The sequence below is a fragment of the Desmodus rotundus genome, chromosome 2 (assembly GCF_022682495.2).
Source record: "Desmodus rotundus isolate HL8 chromosome 2, HLdesRot8A.1, whole genome shotgun sequence".
In the NCBI taxonomy this organism is placed as follows: domain Eukaryota; kingdom Metazoa; phylum Chordata; class Mammalia; order Chiroptera; family Phyllostomidae; genus Desmodus; species Desmodus rotundus.
In genome coordinates, this window is record NC_071388.1 from 147,235,895 (window position 1) to 147,255,153 (window position 19,259).

Below are 19,259 nucleotides of genomic sequence, written 5' to 3' on the forward strand. Positions count from 1 at the left end.
TTTAATGCAATGAAGAATGTATAATGTAATGCTATCTATAATGTACTCCATTATTTTACACAAGAGGGAAACATATTGCATGGTAATCCTAAACTATACATGATCTTAAAATGCACAATCACTTGCACAAACTCCTTTCAAATCTAGTTCAGATTCACCTTTTCCTAGGTCATGGCAACAACAACAAGAAAAGGGAATTCTACAACAGTGGCGCCTGAGGGCATGTTTGAATGGTGTTGCAGAAGAGACCTTAAATCAGAGGATAATCCATGGCTGGCATTAACTCACAATTTTTATTTTTCAGATTAAGTTGAAATTGTTGAAAGCTAATTAAGTAGCAATCTTTCTAAAAATAAAGTTGAATCCAGACCTCTTGGGTTGTTATGAACGGTAAGTGAGTAATGAATGCAAACTACACAATGCTGTCTGAGAGCATCAATAAACGTTCGCTGCTACCGCTATTATTAATAGTTAGAAGCCTCAAAAAACTATTTAGAATGTTATTTCTTTTCACATTTACATTTAAATATTTTACTTGCTAGCAATTCAATTTCATAAATTGAAAACACACACACACAGAACTTCTAACCTTTAGCTCTGTAGAGGCAGCAGCTAATTTTTTCGCTTCAGTTAATGCGTGCATTTGCTGATAGTCTACTGGTTTATACTTAATGCTTCCCACTCCATTTTTCAGATGGAATACCAGATTATCTGTTTTTCATCAAAAACAGAAAATGAGAGAAATAATACTATGTTATTGGAAGTCAAATTATAGTTAGAGCAACATGCTGACTACAGGTCTTATTTTTAAGTATTTTTAAGGTAAATATAAGAAATAATATATTACAACATTCATAGTATATTGAACCTATATCTATAGAAACTTAAATTATATTGCTACTATATTACTCGCATAAACTTACTACTAAAAGAGCACGAAAGAATACTTTCATTTAAGCTAGTATATTGAGAATTTTTTCTCAATATATATTAAAAATTCTCAATATAATGTCAAGAAATACTTTCATTTAAGCAAGTACATTGAGAATTTTTAAAAATTCTCAATATAATATCAAGGTACAAAGTGTGACCATTTCTGGAATTTAAAAAATGTTAAGCAGCAACTGTACCTATTTAAGTATCACATTATAATTAAACAAATTAAGTAAATAGATTTTTTTAAGTCATAGCTGTATTTCTCAGAGAAACTGAAAGTAATTTCAACTAAATTTGAGAAAAGGTTGAAATTGAAAGCTAAAAAATTCAATGGACCAAATAAGACTAAAATGATACAAAGTGTTTGGGCAGGCATTCTCCATTATCAGTTTACTGTATTAACTATTTTGATAAACTAAAACAAAAGTAGAGGGCACTTTAAGGTCAAGTAGCATAAAGGGTAATAACCTGATTAATTCAAGCAAAAACTCTACTTTGCTTCAATTATAGGAATAATGTGCCATGTAGAGTAAAAGTATTTATTAAGTGTATCATGGACCGCATGACCATAAGAAGGCTGTAAGTGATTTAGGACAAGCACAGTGATGGAAGCATGGTTGTCCTAACCACTGTTGAAGATGATTAAAATGCCCATTGTGTGGGAACTGAAGAAACCTCAGTGTGATCCCCCAAAACGAGCTATCCATGATTAAAATTTTGAAAAATCAACATTCCAATTTTATATCATGTATAATCCATGATAAATCATAAAACAGACTTGGAAGTAGAAAAAAATACCTGAACTATTGCTTTTCTGCATTGTCATGAAAGGTCGGTCTCTTTTATTCATGTTTTCCATATCTGTCAGGGAAACAAGAGATGGGTAAATTTTACAATCTGATTTTTAAAACATTTTTAAAGATATGTTAATTGTAGTATATTTTTTAAATAAGGCCCAGGACTGGGTGCCATAACTCTTGGTATTTTATTAAAATTCACTTTTCCTTGCTTCTAGAAGCTTTCTTCCATTAGTTTTTTCCCCTGTTCCTTTCTGTTTTTTTTTTTTTTTAATCTCTCCTTCCAATCTCTAACCTCTTAATTCCCCTTCCTTGGATTGTGACTGATAAATACTTTGTGATTAAAACTTATGTATGTTTTCCTTTGAGTTCCTAGGAGGAAAGAAACCACAGAAAGAATAAAGCAGCTAGCCAAATTACTCACTACTTCTATTAAGCAGCATTGCACTTGTGGTGGACCTGGGAATATGCCATCCACTTCTAAAAAAGCACTCAGTGCCCCGCTGTCACCTCCTCCAAGGTTGGACTCAGCTGCAGAGAGTCCACAGGCATACCAATGCTGGGCAGCCTGTACCTAATGACTGAGCAAGGCAGGGGTGTAAAGACCCAGCAGTTTGGAGCCAATGTGGGCCACTCTGATGGGCAATGCGTGTGCTAAACCTCCCTGCAGGGCCGGCCCACACTTCATTGACCTGCATTGAAATTGACTTTTTCATCTGTCCGATCCTGCTTCCTCCTTCCTTTCACAGGTATGGATCCCTGGATAAACATCTAGCACTCCAAATTCTGCCTCAGCATCTTCTTCCTGAGAACCTACTGAACTGAACTGAACACCTCCAGGCATCAGACTAGTCAAGTGACTCGTTAAGTAACACTGACTATTTTTCACAAATTTTTGTCCCGTGTCCACTAGGTTGAACTACCATGTCTAGTGGCCTCCGCAGTAACCTAAACCTTCTAAAATGGAAGGAAAAATAGCACAAGTTCATGACTTCTGGGAACTCTACCAGGTTAACGAAGAACCTTGATGATTGCATACCAACTTTAGGAATATAGGGATAAACTCCAGTGTGTAATTTCTAAAGGGTCTCTGCTCAAGGGATTCTTTTATCAAGCCTTTAATAACATTGTCAATTCTCCCTGTAGTCTTGTTTCTACTCATACCCACACTCTGTCCATTAAGATTCTCCTTCCTTTGGAAGGTAATACACATCTGCTCCGCCCACTTCCACTGCCTCCGGCCCCCATCGCCTCCAGCCAGGGTAGCAGCAGCAGCGTCACTTCCCACCCTTACTGTCCATGCTCCACACAGCAGCCCAAGTAACCTCTTAAAATTCGAATCTGACCTTGCTTAAACTCCTGCGGTGGTTGCCCATCACCCTTTAGTATAGTATCCAAACTTCTAAAATGGCCTATAAAGCCCTTCCTGACTTGCCCTTAGTCATCTCTCCACCCTCATTTCATTCACACATTTCAGCCACATTGGTCTTTCTATTTCTGAAATATACTAAGTTCACTCTTCCTCAAGGCGTTCCCATTTGCTGTACCTTTGCCTTAAAGACATTTTCTTCCTCTTTTTACAGGGCTGGTTCCTACTCAGCCTTCAGTGTGACCAACATGTCAGAGCCTCAGAGAGACCTAAAGAGACTTCTCCATTTAAACAAGGAAGAATCTCTATTTCTCTCTAATCCTATTCTTTCCTTTCCATAATAATTTGCATGAGTCTTCACATTTGCATGTTTACTGCTTTGATATCCCCCTCCATAGACATGTGGCCCATGTTTGTCTTATTTTTTATTATATCCCCAGTGTCTAGTACACAATAGTAAATGCTCAGTAAATATCATTTGAGGAAAAGTAGCCGGTGATAACTGGATGTCTTCTAGTCCCTCAGAAGAACTGCAACAACAGTTCCTAAGTCCATTCTATAGTGTCCATCTACCAATAACAACCTTTCAATTTTTAAAAATCTACTTTGATTGCATAACCTACAGACAGGAATGGCAAATTTAAATGCCCCCAGGGACCAGGTAAGTTAAAAGCAGAGAGTGGCAAGATACACAACTGTAGAGAGTAGCAGAAAACATGGAAAATGAAACAGCATTTCATACCAAAACATAATCAAATACATTTTTTTCTTTTTAAAAATAAAGGTACTAGACAAACAAAACAACCCTAACCTAAAACCAATATAATACTGTGTTGACTGTAATTGACAAATCATTCAATATAAAAAGTTCTTACCACAAAAAGCAAATAGTATGTAATACAGTCTAACTTCTCATTTTAGCATTTGAGATTATTGAGTCCCCCCCAAAATGACCAAGGTCACAGAGAATTTAAGCCTAAAATCTCATATTCATAGGATAAAAATCTCTGAATATTAGTTTATTTCATAATCAAAATGGTGTCCTAATCCAATCTGACCTGAAATCTATTGCTGGGAAACTTGACCCAAACTGAAGTTTATCCTATTTAATGTAAATACTCAGACATTAGTAAAAAAAGTGTTAATGTGTTTAATGCCTGGGTGCTGCCCAGGCACCACCAGTGTGAAGTTAATAAGCTCCACATCACATTTCTAAACATCTGAAAAATTCAAAATACATCTGACTCTACAGACTACAGATAAGGGATTCAACACTGTACTAAAACATTCTCTATTTCCCTAAAAAGTATATGTCATCTAGGCCATTTCTATTTTATGCTTACTAGTAAGAAATTCAAAGTGGCTACTTCAGCATGTAGTTAAAATGTTTTTGGCTGAGTATTGGCTCCTTGAACAGAATTTTTCTTGTTAAATAATTTAAGAGCACTTAGTTTCAGAAATTATTCCATTTTCACATTGTGTGACATTCTAGAGATGTCTGTGAGTGTTACCAAAATGTTAAGCCTTTACATTTACTCACTTACTGAAAATATTTTAAAATAATATATTTTTATGAGAAATTTCTTATAGTATAGAAAGAACATTTGATATATAATTTAATTATAGCTTCACAGTAGTTAGAAGGTTGAAAAACATTTTAATTTAAAGTTAATTTTTACAAATTTACTAGAAAATCTAAACTAGAAAAAATACATGACTTCAACTAGTCTCCTCAGGGTAGATAAGTAATCAGGACTTCATTAAGGATGAGAAAAAAATAGCAGAGACCATTTATGTAATAAGGTCATCTTTTTACAGTGTTAAAATCTGCATTCTTCTCTTTCCTGAGGAAATCTCTTTTAATACACTGAGGAAGAAAATGTCAGTTGTACTTAGGCTTAAAACAGTATAACATATGCATAGTTTGTTGCCTCTAATTTTTTTTAACTGTGTAGATATACAGATTAGCCAATCACCATCGGAGTATGTTTTCAAAGCTGATGGGGATTCTGCCGGCCAAACAGTGTGAGAACAATTCAATCTTAGAAATAGTTCAGATGGAGCATCAAATTATAACTTTTTTCATATGATAGATCTCTATACATTTTAAGTGTTAGTTCAAATATTATAGCATGTTAAGTGTCTAACTTAAGCAGTATTTATCCAACATGCAGAATTCTTTTGTAGATTTTAAGCAGAATGACACACTTTATTTCCATCATGAGACATTATGCATTATAGTTAGCACAAGATAAAATGACTGCCCTGGAAAAACTAATGGAACCAAACTGTATAGAAAAATGTAGGTGAAAATTAAAATTTCCTACCCTATTTCGTCCTAATATGTTAGTGGTATTGTCACTGAAGAAATGCCATTTCTTTAACATGATCCTTTCCCTTTTCTTTGTCCACTTCTTTACTTAATCATTAAGCATGCTGGATATCAGATTCTGATCATCATCAAACTGTCTTAAGAAAAAAGCCTCAGGTCTGTTGAACACAGAAACAGAGTTCTGGTCAAGCTAAAGATAACATTTTGACATCAGTTGTGTTTCAGCCCAAGGCTCATGAAAGTAAACAGACCCTACAGACCACACCCTCATGAAACCAGACAGAACAACACCATGGCTGACATCAGGACCTGAAATCTATGATCAACTCCTCCCTGCCCTGGCCCCAACCAATCAGTAGAGCCCACAACCCCAACTCCTTTAGCCACGATTAATGATTTTTCTGCATATAATCCAACCCTGAAAGCCATCCAGGAACAAGGTCTTTGAGCACCAGCTGACCCGTGTCTCTGGGCTTGGCACCATTTCCTCAACTAATAAATCCTTATATTCTTGGCTGCAAACTCCTGTTCTCATTTGATTGGGTTTTGATGTGCACAGACAAGCTGACCCCTTCATTCTGGTAACAGTATTTATCACTGGTAGCCATTTTCAATGTTTTATTTACATTCTCTCAAAGATTTTCTATGCATACACAAGTATCCAATTTTTATACAAAATGCAATATATATTTCTATGAGTTCATTTTATTTTTGTTCCAATAAAATTTTTTCTAATTATATTTTATTGACTATGGTATACAGTTGTCCCAATTTTCCCCCCTTTGTCCCACTCCACCCAGCACCCAAGTACCTCAGGCAATCCCCAAAACATTGTTCATGTCAGTGGGTCATGCATATAAGTTCTTCAGTTACTCCATTTCCTTTACTGTACTTCACATCCCCATGTAACTACCTATTTGTACTTGTTAATCTTCTCATCTCTTCACCCATTCCCTATACACCTCCCCCATCAAAATGCTCTCTGTATCTATGATTCTGTCTCTGTTCTTCTCATGTGCTTAGTTTGTTTTTAGATTCAATTGTTGATAGATATGTATTTATTGTCATTTTATTGTTCATAGTTTTAATCTTTTTCTTAAATAAGTCCCTTTAAATTTCATATAATAATTGTTTGATGATGATGAACTCCTTTCATTTTTTTCTTGTCTTGGAAGCTCTTTATCAGCCCTTTGATTCTAAATGATAGCATTCCTGGGTAGAGCAATCTTGGCTATAGGTCTCTGCTTTTCATGACTTTGAATATTTTTGCCAATCCCTTCTAGCCTGCAAAGTTTCTTTTGAGAAATCAGTTTACAGTTTTATGGGAACTCCCCTGTATGTAACTTACTGCTTTTCTCTTGCTACATTTAAGATTCTCTATCTTTAACCTTTGGCATTTTAATTATGATGTGTCTTGGAGTGGGCCTCTTTGCATCCATCTTGTTTTAGACTCTCTCTGCTTCCTGGACTTGCCTGTCTATTTCCTTCATGAGATTAGGGAAGTTTCTTTCATCATTTTTCCAAATAGATTTCCAATTTCTATCTCTTTCTTTTCTCCTTCTGGAACCACTATGATGCAAATGTTCAAATACTTGAAGTTGTCCCAGAAGCTGCTTACACTATCATCATTTTTTTGGATGCTTTCTTCCTGTTGTTCTGATTGGTTGTTTTTTGCTTTCTTATGTTCCAAATCATGGATTTGCTTCTCGGCATCATCCACTCTACTGTTGTATTTTCCCTATAAATTGTTCTTTCTTTCAGTTAGTGTATCCTTCATTTATGACTGGATGTTTTTTATGCTGTTGAGGTCCTCACTAACTTCCTTGAGCATCCTTATAACCAGTGTTTTGAACTCTGAATCTGATAGATTGCTTATCTCCATCTTCTTTAGTTCTTTTTCTGGAGTTTTGATCTGTTCTTTCAATTGGGCCATGTTTCTTTCTCTCCTAGTTTTGGCAACCTCCCTGTGTTTGTTTCCATGTATTAGGTAGAGCTGCTATGACTCTCTGTCTTGGTAGTGTGGCCTAATTAAGTAGGTGTTCTGTAGAGTCTAGTGGCACAGCCTTGCCTATCACTCAGTCTGGGTACTTGAGGTGTGCCCTTCATGCGGGCTGAGTATAACCTCCTTTTGTAGTTGAGCCTTGGTTGCTGTTGGCAGGTCAATGAGAGGAATTTACTTAGGCCATTCAGCTGCACGGACTGGCTGTGACCACTGACCACCACCCTCTCCCCTCCGTGGAGGATCAGCTGTGCAGGGGTCAGGTAGTAGTGCTCCAAAGTGGCCTGTAGTTGTCCACTAGGTGTGTAGGCTCTGGGATTTCCTGGGTGGTGCAGGCCAAGGTCAGTCCCCACCTCTATTCTGCCTGGGGCCACCCTGCATGAATTATAAAGCAGTCTCAGATGGCTTCTACTTGTGCTGGGCTTGGAGATTCCCAGGGGAAGCCAACCTGTGAAACCAGGCTGGCTGCTGCTAGTGCTGGGCCTAGGGCCACTAAGCAAGTGGTACAGGAGCTAGGGGCTTACTGAGGCTGGCTGTTGCTTGTTTGAGAGGATTTAGAAAGTTGTGAAGCATGACCCAAGACCAGCCACTCATACAGAAAACTCATGGTTAACAGTTTGGGTGGGCCAAAAGTTGGGTGGAACAGTCTCAGGGAATCTCCAGAATGGGACAAATAGTGTAGCCAGGTTGATGGAGTCTCAGATATGGTACCTGTCTGCCAGCTCTGTGGGGGGAGAGCTCAGAAAATGGACACTGGCTTCTGCCCACCTTTCTGTCAGAGTAAAAACTGTCCCCCAGCTCCTGCCTTGATGCCAGACACTTCAGTTCCTCCCTCTATGCCACTGGTGCCTTTCAAGCTACTACTATGTTGCAGGAGATCAGAGGGTGTGAATCTGGGTAAGTCCATGTGTGGGTTCTTTAAGGGGAACTACTTGGGACTCCAGAAGTTTCTTCCACTGACCCAATTCCCACTAGTTTTTGCAGCCAGAAGTAATGGGGACTTATCTTCCTGGTACTGGAACCCAGGGCTTGGGGGCCTGGTGTGGGGCTGGGACTCTTTGCTCCCTAGAAACCCTTCCCAAATTTTTATCCACTATATGTGGATGTGGGACCAGCCTCTTCCGTGACTCTGCCTTTCCTACCAGTCTGGATGGATGTGGTTTCTTTAATTTCATAGTTGTCAGATTTCCAGTCAACTCGATTTCTATGGTTCTGAATGATAGTTGTATATATTGGTTATAATTTTGATGTGGTTGTGCAAGGAGGCAAGTTGTGTTTACCTATGCCACCATCTTGACATACGAGTTGCTTTTTGTTTAATGACTTGACTATCTAACCAGGCAGGCAACCTAGAAGTTTTTCAGGAACATCAGGGTTCCACAGAATGGAGCCTCTCATGGTCTTACTCCCACTATGTTTTCAGTTATTTTAATCACTTTAAAAGCCCAAGAGGAAAGACATAGATACCTAGTCTAAAGAAGGACATAGTATAGAACACTGGGGGAGGAAGGGGGTGATTTCCAGACATTGGGGGGTGGGGTGGAATTTTTCAATATCGTTTTATCTGTTTTTCTGGCCCCAGCTACCATCACACAAGTGCCTGGTTTAATTATGCAACATAACACATTCACAGATTCTGAGGATTAGGGTGGGGACATCTTTGGGGAGCTATTGTTCTGCCTACCGCAGGCATTGTGTATTCTACAGGTGGTCTGGGAATCTATACAAATGATTTAGAGGGTATGAACTATATGATACCACTCGACTGTCGAGGAGGTGAGGAGTAAAAGGGGTCACAAGGAAGCAGAAAAGCCACTCAAACTCCACGTCTGTAGAATAAGAAAGTGGATTACAAATTGTCAGAAGAAGGCTGACAAAGTCTTCAGGTTCAGCATGCCCAAAGTGGTAAGCCAAGTAAGAAGGACACACATTCACACACACTCTACATAGGAAAAAAGTCTAAAGGATATAAATGGACCAAATTGGAGAGGATGCTGCCACTGGAGGTTAGGTTCAAAGGGGACTTTAGATTTATGTATAATGAAATCTTTGCATTTTTACAAAGAGAATGTACATAGGTATATTTATAAAATTAAGAATAATAAATATTACTCTCAAATGCCTCAAAAACTCAAACATTTCTGATCTACCAAATGGTTTCCCACTGCTTTCTAGAACAAGGTTGAAAATCAGCATAGATGAGAAGGATCTTTTAAATCTAGCTGTTATCTATTTGGTCCCTTCCTTACCCATTACCTCATATGCATGGTACACTCCAGCATATTAAAGCCGTTTGCAGATCCCAAAATACACAAGGCCTATGGTAGGCAGAAAAATACTCTCCAAAGATGTCTACATCTTAGTCCTCAGACCTATGACTGTTATATTACATTGCAAAGGAGAGTTAAGGTTGCAGCTAATCAGATGATTTTAACCATGGAGATTACCTGGGATTTCCCAGATGGACCTAATGTAATCACCAGGATGCTTATAAGAGGGAGGCAGGAGGGTCATAGTCAGAGGAGACTGGATGAAAGCAGCAGAGGTCAGAAAAGAAAGATTTGAAGATGCTACCCTGGTAGCTTTGAAGTTGGAGAAATCAATCCATGAACTAAGAAATTCAGGCATCCTTTAGCAGCTGGAAAAGGCAAGGAAATAAATTCTTCCTTGGAGCTCCCAGAAAATGCAGCCCTCCTAAAACCTTGATTTTAACCCAATGAAACAAATCTGATGTCTGACCTCCAGAATTATGATATGATAAACTTATGTTGTTTAAGCCACTGAGTTTGTGGTCATTGGTTGCTGAGTGATAGGAAACTAAGAATACTCTTTCACACTTCCCTGCCTCTCTGCGCATGCTGTTACCTACACTTGCAGCAGCTTTCCCTATTTTTGCCTCTCTGGCCAATCAGTGCCTACCTATTTTTCATTCCCATCTTATGCATGTTACTGGAGCCTCTTTTAATCTAGGTAGAGATGATTTTTTTTTCCTCTGTTGTACTTTGTGTATATCCCCTACTGATGTAGTTTTTCATTTATTCAAAGGTTATCGAACATCTATCATATACTAGACAAAGGGATATAGATTTATTCAGGCTTGGTAGAGATGCCTGCCCTGGCCATCTCAACTGACATTGCCCCCCTCACCCTCAATCATTCTTTATATCCTCGGTCTAATTATTTTTCTTCATAGTACTTCTAAGTGACATTATACCATGTATTCATTCGTTTGTTTATTTGCTTATTGTTTCCTTCTACAACTAGCAGATATGCTCCATGGAAGCAAGGCCTTAGGTGATCATCGCTACTTCCCCAGAGCGCCTAAAATCGTGCCTGATATATATTAAACAGCTAATATATATTTGCTGAAAAAGCGTTGAGTGATTGCATTACAGACCACTGTTCCTAATACTTGGTAGTATTAGAGGCAAACACATATCTTTCACCTCCTCTTCTACAATTTCTAAAATTGAGGCTTGCCTGTATGAGATAAAAATGATTATCAACAAATTCCAAACCAAAATGGGCCGTGGATTTATGTGCATGTCAAGGAGGAAGGAGAGACAGTCCTACTTAATCTCGGTGAGTTTCAGTGCAGATTGTAAGTTCATATTAACTGAAGTTGAAGGTGCCACTGCTAAGCTGCCAGTCACAGTACACAACCCCCCACACGCAGAAACATGGGCAATGTCTGTATTTATTAGGAATCTAAGGATATCTTACTCTCCCAGGGCTTAAGGGTAAAAGGGACATTCTTTGCATAATAGACATATTACCTGGTCTTTCCTCCAACATAATATTGAGTAAAAAAAAATAAGGTGATTCATGATACATAACATATGATACCATTACATAAACACACACAGACATGAAACAATTTATGCATATCACACACACACACTCACACTCTACAAAGGAAAATATTCTAAATATTCAAAGGGTATACAATAGAACAAACTGGAGAGCATACTGCAACTAGAGGGTAGTTTCAAAGGCATTTTAACTTTATCTGTAATGAAATCTTTGCATTTTTACAAAATGAACATATATAATTAAGAATAATAAACATTAGCCCAAAAGGCCTTCTTTATAAATAAATCCTTATATCCTCTATTGTAGGGTTAGTGCAATTCCACTCGAGATCATCAGTGATTAACCAGTGGGTTCCCAGTGAGAGGCCCAGAGCCCGCTCATCCAGTCACGCCCATTTCTGAACCTGCCAAGTGTGGGCTATTCGGAAGCACCAGGACCCTACTAAGAAGCAACAACCTTATGAAGCCCAGTCTAAAATATTCAGTTAACTTTATTTTAATTTTGAATATAATTAAATAGTTTTTATACAAGTTTGTTGTGCCTTGTATAAAAAATTTCTTCTGACATCTTTAACAAAATGATTCAAAACAGTACTTTTGCTTCTGTTTAATGGTCACCAATGCATTGCTCTTTCTTTTAATTACAAGCATATTCATTAAAAGAAAACTGTTACCATCAAGGCCACAAGTAAGGTTATAGAGTTCAACAATTAAATTGAATTTTGTTGTGCTTTTCACTATTACTGCTGTGGAAATTGTGTCATCTAAAGTTTAAAAATGTGGCAGACACAGCCAGCTGCTAATATCCATTCTCTCTTGTTTTCTTCCTAACAGAATCCAATTTTCTTCAGAGTTAAAATATTGGCCTTTCTTGATACCTTTGAGGCTCTAGATGACACAGTTCAGGCCAAAGAGATATAAGCAGAGGTCTGCTGAGATTTGGGGACAAGCCTCACTTTTTCATATTGGCACTGCCCCTTCTTCCCCGTCCTTCCTTCTTCCTGCCTAGAATGTGGACGTGAAAGTAGGCATAAGTAGCTGTCGATGACAATGTAGTGAGTACTACAGTGAGAGATATGCACAATTGCAGAGCAGAAAGCCAAAGCGAGCCTGGGGCACCCATGATATCAAGAATCTGCTCTGCTATCTATGGGCTACTTCTCCCTGGACTTTTTATGAGAAAAATAAATCCCCAAGCTTCTGCAATCAGGTTCTGTACCTTTCAGCCAAAGAAAATTCCCAACAGATACAGACTGAAATTATATGAAGCACCCAGGGGATCTTGATGCCCCTCCATATAGAGCAGTATAAAAATTGTTCTAGAAAAGTATCCTTCAATGCAGACACAGGATAAAATACTAGAAAATATTCCTGTAGCTGCTCTTCAATAGTAGCATGAGAAAATTACATCTAGTAAAACTTCTTATTTTAAAACTCCCACAGAGTTTTATTTGCAGTTTCAGTAGTGTTGAAAGAGAGTAGGTAAAAAGATGTGTAGGTGATTTTGGAAGTGGAAACAAAAAAGTCCTCAGAAACTTCATTTCACTATCAAAAGATAACACAGAAGAATGTATTTGTGGGTTTTCAATACTCTAGAATAGTTTTTCTACAAAGGATTAATTATGAGAGAAATAACTTTTTTTAAATGCTACATAAAAGCTTTTTAAAATTTTTATTAAAAATAACAATCCACCACTCTTTAACAAAAGAGAATATAAAACTCTGTTAAAGGGCTGTGTTTGAAACGTGGTAACACTAGTACATTTTCAATATATGAAATAATTTTAATAGGTAAGAAACATTAATTTGTTTTTGTGTTTTGCCAGTTAAGGAAAAGGTGTCTCCAGTAAGACAAGAAACAAAGAGAAAGATAAAAGGAGTTAATCTTTAAGTTTACAGGAAGGGAGGGAATGAGACATATGAGACATCCACGCAACGGGAGGTTTGAAAAAGACACTCTTATGGAAAACATTTTATTAGACTAACATAATAGGTTCATTTAAAATGTCATTGAAATCAAAACAGCACATTTCCAAAGCTAAGGTATGCCTCAACTCTAGAGTAGTTGGACTTTAGAATAAGGCTACCAAAGACTGAATTCCATCACTCATAAAGTGGGACTCTCAGCAAATTACTTAAATGGTGGATGAGACAAGAACTGTAAAGATGTCAACTCTTCCAAATTAATTTATATAATCTCAACCGAACTCCTAGAAAATTTGTGTGTGTGTGTGTGTGTGTGACAATTGGCAAGCTAATTTAAAAATATGTATAGAAATGCAAAGGACAAAGAATAGCCAAGGGAATCTTAGCAGAAAGCAGAGCTGGAGGATTTACAGAACCATGTATCAAAATCCATTATGAGCCCTGGCTGGTGTGGCTCAGTGGACTGAGTGCCGGCCTGGGAACCAAAGGGTCGTCAGTTCAATTCCCAGTCAGGGCACATGTCTGGATTGCAGGCCAGGCCCCCATTGGGGGGGGCAGTGCTCAAGAGGCAACCATACATTGATGTTTCTCTCCCTCTCTTTCTCCCTCCCTTCCCCTCTCTAAAAATAAATAAATCAAACCTTTTAAAAAATCCATTATGAAGGTGTAGTAAATAAGACAGTGTGTTTTTGGTGCAGGGATGGACAAACAGGCCAACGAGCAGTATATGAACAGTGTCAAGAAACACCCATACACATCTTGTCACCTGATCTCTGACAGAGCTGAGGCACACTGCTGGGCTGTGCGCCATGAACGGTCTTCAGCAAATGTTTCTGACTCAGTTGGGTGTCCATATGGAAAAAACGAATCTTGACCCCCTACCTCCCAACATTCAAAAATATCAATTCCAGATGTATTGAAGATCGAAATGTGAAAAATAAAAATAAGACTTTTAGAAGAAAACATATGAGAACATATTAATGACCTTGGAGTTGACAAAAATTCCTTAAACAGTTCACAAAAAATTTGCTAATGATAAATGGAAAATGTACTAACTTGGGAAATACTAAAACTAAGAACTTTTGTTTATCCAAATGCACCATTAAGGGAATACTGATACACAATTAAGGGAGTACAGAATATAGATACTTTAAAATACCTACATTTGATAAGGGAAATGCAGACAACCCAACAGAAAATGGGGCAAACTATATGAATAGACACCCCATAAAAAAGGATACCCAATTGGCCAATAAACACATTAAAAGGGCTCATCTTTATTCATTGGAAAATCCAACTTAAAACCACAATGCAACACCTGGACACTAGGGTAGCTGACATGACAAAGAAAATACCAAATGTTGGTAATAAAATACCGAATGTTGGTAACCAGAACTTTCATACAGTGCTAGTGGGAGCAGAAATTGATACAATTTATTTAGAAAACTCATTGACAGTTCTGCTGCTATGACCCAGCCAATCCACACCTACATATACCCAACAGAAATGGGCAGATATATTCATCAGAAGATATGTATAAGCACATTCATAGCACCACTATTTATTGTAGCCTCAAACCAGAAACTACCCAAATATCTATCAGTGGTTGAATAAATAAACTGTGGTATATTCATAAAGTTACTCTTTGACTTTTGTTGTTGGGGATGAGGCTGTGAGAGGTAGGAAGGGTAGTGAAATATTCAGCAACACTAGTGCCTTCTTAGGTCAAGAAAATGATGCTGTTAGTTCTGTCCAAGGCGAACTGTTTGACACTGTTTATAAGGGAAGGGCACGTAAACATTAGGCCATGTTCTTCTCTGGAGTATGAATTAACGGTTCCAAGACTTATAAATTACTAGCTGAGGTTAATTTGACATGGTGATAAAGTTGACACACTTGATGAGAGGCACTCACCTAATTTTAAAAACAAATGTGAACATTTCAAATGGTAACACAATATATTTTACATACAAAAAACTTACCATAAAAATTAATATTGAAGAATACTGTTTAATAACATGTAGATTATATATAAATACAAAAACTATAAAGTAAGATACAAAAAGGAATAATCCTTAATTTCATAAGTGTGTATATATACAAGGACACACATGAATATTTAATCAATGATTATAAAGCTACATACCACAGTGCAATAGTAGTAATATAAATGGAACAATTTTTATTTTCTTCTTTTTTTATCTGAATTGTATAAATTTACAGAGGATTTGAAGGAAAGGGTTTTTTTAACTTAAAAAAATTTACTTATTTTTAGAGAGACGAAGAAAGGGAAAGACAGAGAGAGAAATCAATTTGTTGTTCCACTTTATGTGTTCATTGGTTGATGCTTGTACATGCCCTTGCTGGGGGGTCAAACCTGCAATTTTGGATTATTCGATCAGAGAGACTTGCAGAAAAGTTGCAAGTACAATAGAAATTTATTTTTCTGAAGGAAGCTTTCATTTCAGAGGTAGTTGTTACCCTAATTCCCCATTATTGCTGAGGGTGTCTTTCCTAAAAACAAGAACATTCTCCTGCATACAAAATAACTATCAACAAGAGATTAACATTGATAACATACTACCAACTAATCCTCAGATCCAATTCAAGTTTTGCCAATTGTCCAACAATGTCTTTTATAGCAAAAAACTACAGTTCATAATCAAGCATTGCATTAAGTTGTCATGTCTCTTTAGTCTGCTTCAGTCTGCAATTGCTATTTAATCTTTGACATTCATAATCTTGACACTTTTGAAAATCATAGGCCAGTTATTTTGTGGAATGCCCCTCAACTTGGGTTTATCTGATATTTCTCCATCCTTCCTTGTAACCTGATGATTAGACTCAGGTTATGCATCTTTGGCAAGAATATCACAGAACCAATTTGTGTTCTCATTGTATCCTAATCTCATTTCTATTTGTGCACTACTGATGATATTCACTTTAAACAATTAAATCAGCATCTGCCAGGTTTCTACACTATAGTTATTCTTTTTTCCACTTCTAATTAGTAAGTATTTTGTGATAGTTACTTTGAAACACTGAATATATGCCATGTCTTATTAAACATTTAATGTATTAGTTTGTCTATACCTGTATAGATTCAATTTATTCCATGGGTTGCACTTTGTTACTATAATTATTTTGATGGTAAAACTATGCTCAGTTTGGCCAGTGGACCTCTTCAAATTATCTTCTGAGTCCTATATTAAAAAAAAAAAACCAAAATACCCATTTTATTAGATATCTAAGTTAGAAGTCTAGGAAGCCATGGATTAGTTTTTTGCTCAGGTTACTGGGGCAGGATAGTGAGAAGTTAGGAAATTCCTCAGCAAGTAGAATGGGGAAACTGAGACAGCTGATTCAAGCTGGCCTCATCCAGCACCCTGACTCACCTGCCCTCGGGACAATGAGGTTCTGATCAGCATTGAATAATCTCAGTAACAAAGCCTCAGGTCTGTTGACCACAGAGACAGAGTTTTGGTCAAACTGGAGATAACATGTAGGCCTCACTTGTGTTTCAGCTTCAGGCCCAGAAAAGCAGTAAAACCAGACAAAGCGACGCCATGGCTTTCATCAGGACAAGATGCAACGGCCAATGACTCCCTGCCCTAGTGCAAACCAATCAGTAGAGATTGATATATATACAACCATATACGCTCATTGTGATGAATCAGCATATTAAAAAATAAACCTGGAAAGCTGATGAATGTTCTATTGAGATCTTTTCAAGACCTCCCCTAAAATTCCTGCCTTTAGAAAACAGATAAAAACCTTTAAGACAAAGAATCTGGTGCATTTCCTCTCTCTAGAGCACAACTGTGCCTTCTTTCTTCAGGTATTTATCTTTGCTTTCTTTCTCCTAAGCTCTAACGGTTCCTACAAGACTTTCCACCAGGGGAGCAATGGGCAGCAGTAGCTCATCCAGGCTAATCCCTTGAATCTGTGTCCAAGGGCCCTTCTTTTGCCTCTGTACCTTGTTTCTGGAGTCTCTGCAATCCAGCCGGCTCACTTCTTCTGCCTCTACGACTTTCTTTCTAAAAGGCCAAGGCAAGCTCCCTAAGAAATGTTAATGATAGCCTAGTTTATGACCTACGGCAGTACACATCACTGCTTCCTTCTACATGAAGGCAAATTAGCCACATGCAATGTGATTACAAAGCAGATTGATTTTTTTTTCTCTTAAGCTTTCTTCAGATCCAGACTCCAAGACTTTAACTTTCAAATTAACAGATGCCCCTTTATGTGGGAGCACCACAAGTTCAGGTTGAAACTATTTTGTCCATTGCTCTCTCAACCAAGAGAAATACTTCAAACCCCATCATCTCTGGAATTAGCAACTTTCCATAGATCCCAAACCCAGATAGTTTCTTCTATCTCTTGCTCTTCTCTGACACAATTGATAAAAGTCAATGCCTAGGCCTCTGAAGTCACCAACTGTCCATTTCTTCTTTGTGGACTCTCCCCACTTGCCCCATGCTTCCCAGGTTCCTTCCCACAGTCTATTTTCCCTCATTTTCTCAGACATTCAATCTGCTTTAACCTTCATTCACCTCTAATTTGCACCCATCTCTAACAATCTGCCCCACTGCTGTTCCAGTTTTTGCCAGTCTATCTCTGTTAATCAATTCAAACCCATTGTTACATCCAAGCTTTATACTCAGTGTCCTTGCCGGGAACAAAAAAACATGTATAAAAATACACATATGGTTGAGGAGTGCTGTGTCCTTTTGAAAATGTTCTTTGAGCACTTCATCGACTTCTAGAATAACATTTTTCAAGTCTCCTCTTGTGTGTTGCTTGTCACAGTCCTGAAATCAGCTGTTTTTCCAAGGAGCTCCGGTTCCGTGGGAGATAGCATTTCAAAGTCAATATCTAGATAGCAAATGTACTGATGACTATTAGGTGCCACTACTCCTTACCCTTCCTATGGGCAAAGCTGAGAAATGCATAGACACACATATCCTTACATTTATTTCTGCCTTCATCTCTCTTTAAAAGACAGGTAAATAGGTAGATAGATGTGTAGACAGAGCACCATGCACGCTGACATTTCCAACTGCCAACACAACAATATACAGCTCATTCTAGTCTTCTCCTTGTATGTATTTATAACTCCTTATACCAGTTAGAAATTCAGTCCGCATTACCCGTAATATCTTTTATTTGAGCAACTCCCCATGTATAACCAATCTCCCATTTCTGATGCCATCCTGCTCTGCACAAATGTCTTCTTCACCCCACTTGAGTTCCTACAACTCACAGCAGATGCCCCACCACCACCATCATATAAGCTCCAACATACCATGCAGACTCTACCTTTCCAAATAGACTCCTCCCTCACTCTGACTCCTGGTTCTGCCCTCTGCCCCATTGCATGGATATGCCTTCCCCTCCAGTTAAGTTTGAAAACCTTATGTCAGGCTTTCCCTCCATATATATTCAAGCTCTTCTCACCCTGCTTGGACTTTGACACACTGCACTGGGTGTCTCCACCCATTTCTTTTGAGTTCTGACACCTATATCAGGCTGCCCCCCCACATGGATGTAGTTCCTTATCCAGATTGGTCTCTGATACCAGCGCAGGTCGGCCCTCCCAAATGAATCCCCTCCGTGCCGTCCCCCCTCCCCTTTGGGCCCCAATACCATACTTTGGGCTATTGTGGTACCCTCCCCCTTCTAATGTAGAAACCAGTATTGTTCTGTCTCATCTAAAGGCTTTAGGAGTGATTTTTCAGGAAGGAAAGAGAAAGAAGAGGAAATTGAGTAGAGGAAGCATTGTCTCCTTAAATAGCTAGTATGCCTCAACAGAAATTCTCTACTTTGTTGCTATTATGATTTAACAGTTTTCTATTGACAACTCTAAAATATTTGATAATCTTAGTCATAGTCTTAAAATAGGGAGCAGTCAACCTTTATGTTTGTACAGTCTTATTTACAATAGTCAAAAAACTGGGAATAATCCAAACGTCCATACAGATGAATGGATCAACTAATAGTGACATATTCAAAGATAGTAAAAAAAGAAAGTTGAGCTACTTATATTATTGATGAATCTCAAAGTAATTGTGTGACAAAAAGGAAACCA

At 37.8% G+C, this 19,259-nt stretch overlaps 1 protein-coding gene across 13 annotated transcripts in view; it reads right to left on the reverse strand.

The window, feature by feature from the left end:
- The window catches only part of CCDC148 (coiled-coil domain containing 148), a 230,269-nt gene that overhangs the window by 159,472 nt on the left and 51,538 nt on the right, over positions 1-19,259 (reverse strand). For 6 of the 13 annotated variants that reach the window (XM_045187483.2, XM_045187481.2, XM_045187482.2 and 3 more), the window contains 2 exons: positions 1,735-1,797; positions 590-711 (listed from right to left, as the gene is read on the reverse strand). The exons of 4 other annotated variants lie outside the window; for them this stretch is intronic. In XM_045187483.2, coding sequence (XP_045043418.2) covers positions 590-711; positions 1,735-1,795 — 183 coding nt within the window. In that variant the 5' untranslated portion in view covers positions 1,796-1,797. Of the gene's footprint in view, positions 1-589; positions 714-1,734; positions 1,798-5,429; positions 5,485-19,259 lie in introns of those variants that run through there. 3 more of the 13 variants (XM_053918690.1, XM_045187486.2, XM_045187488.2) reach the window with 3 other exon arrangements.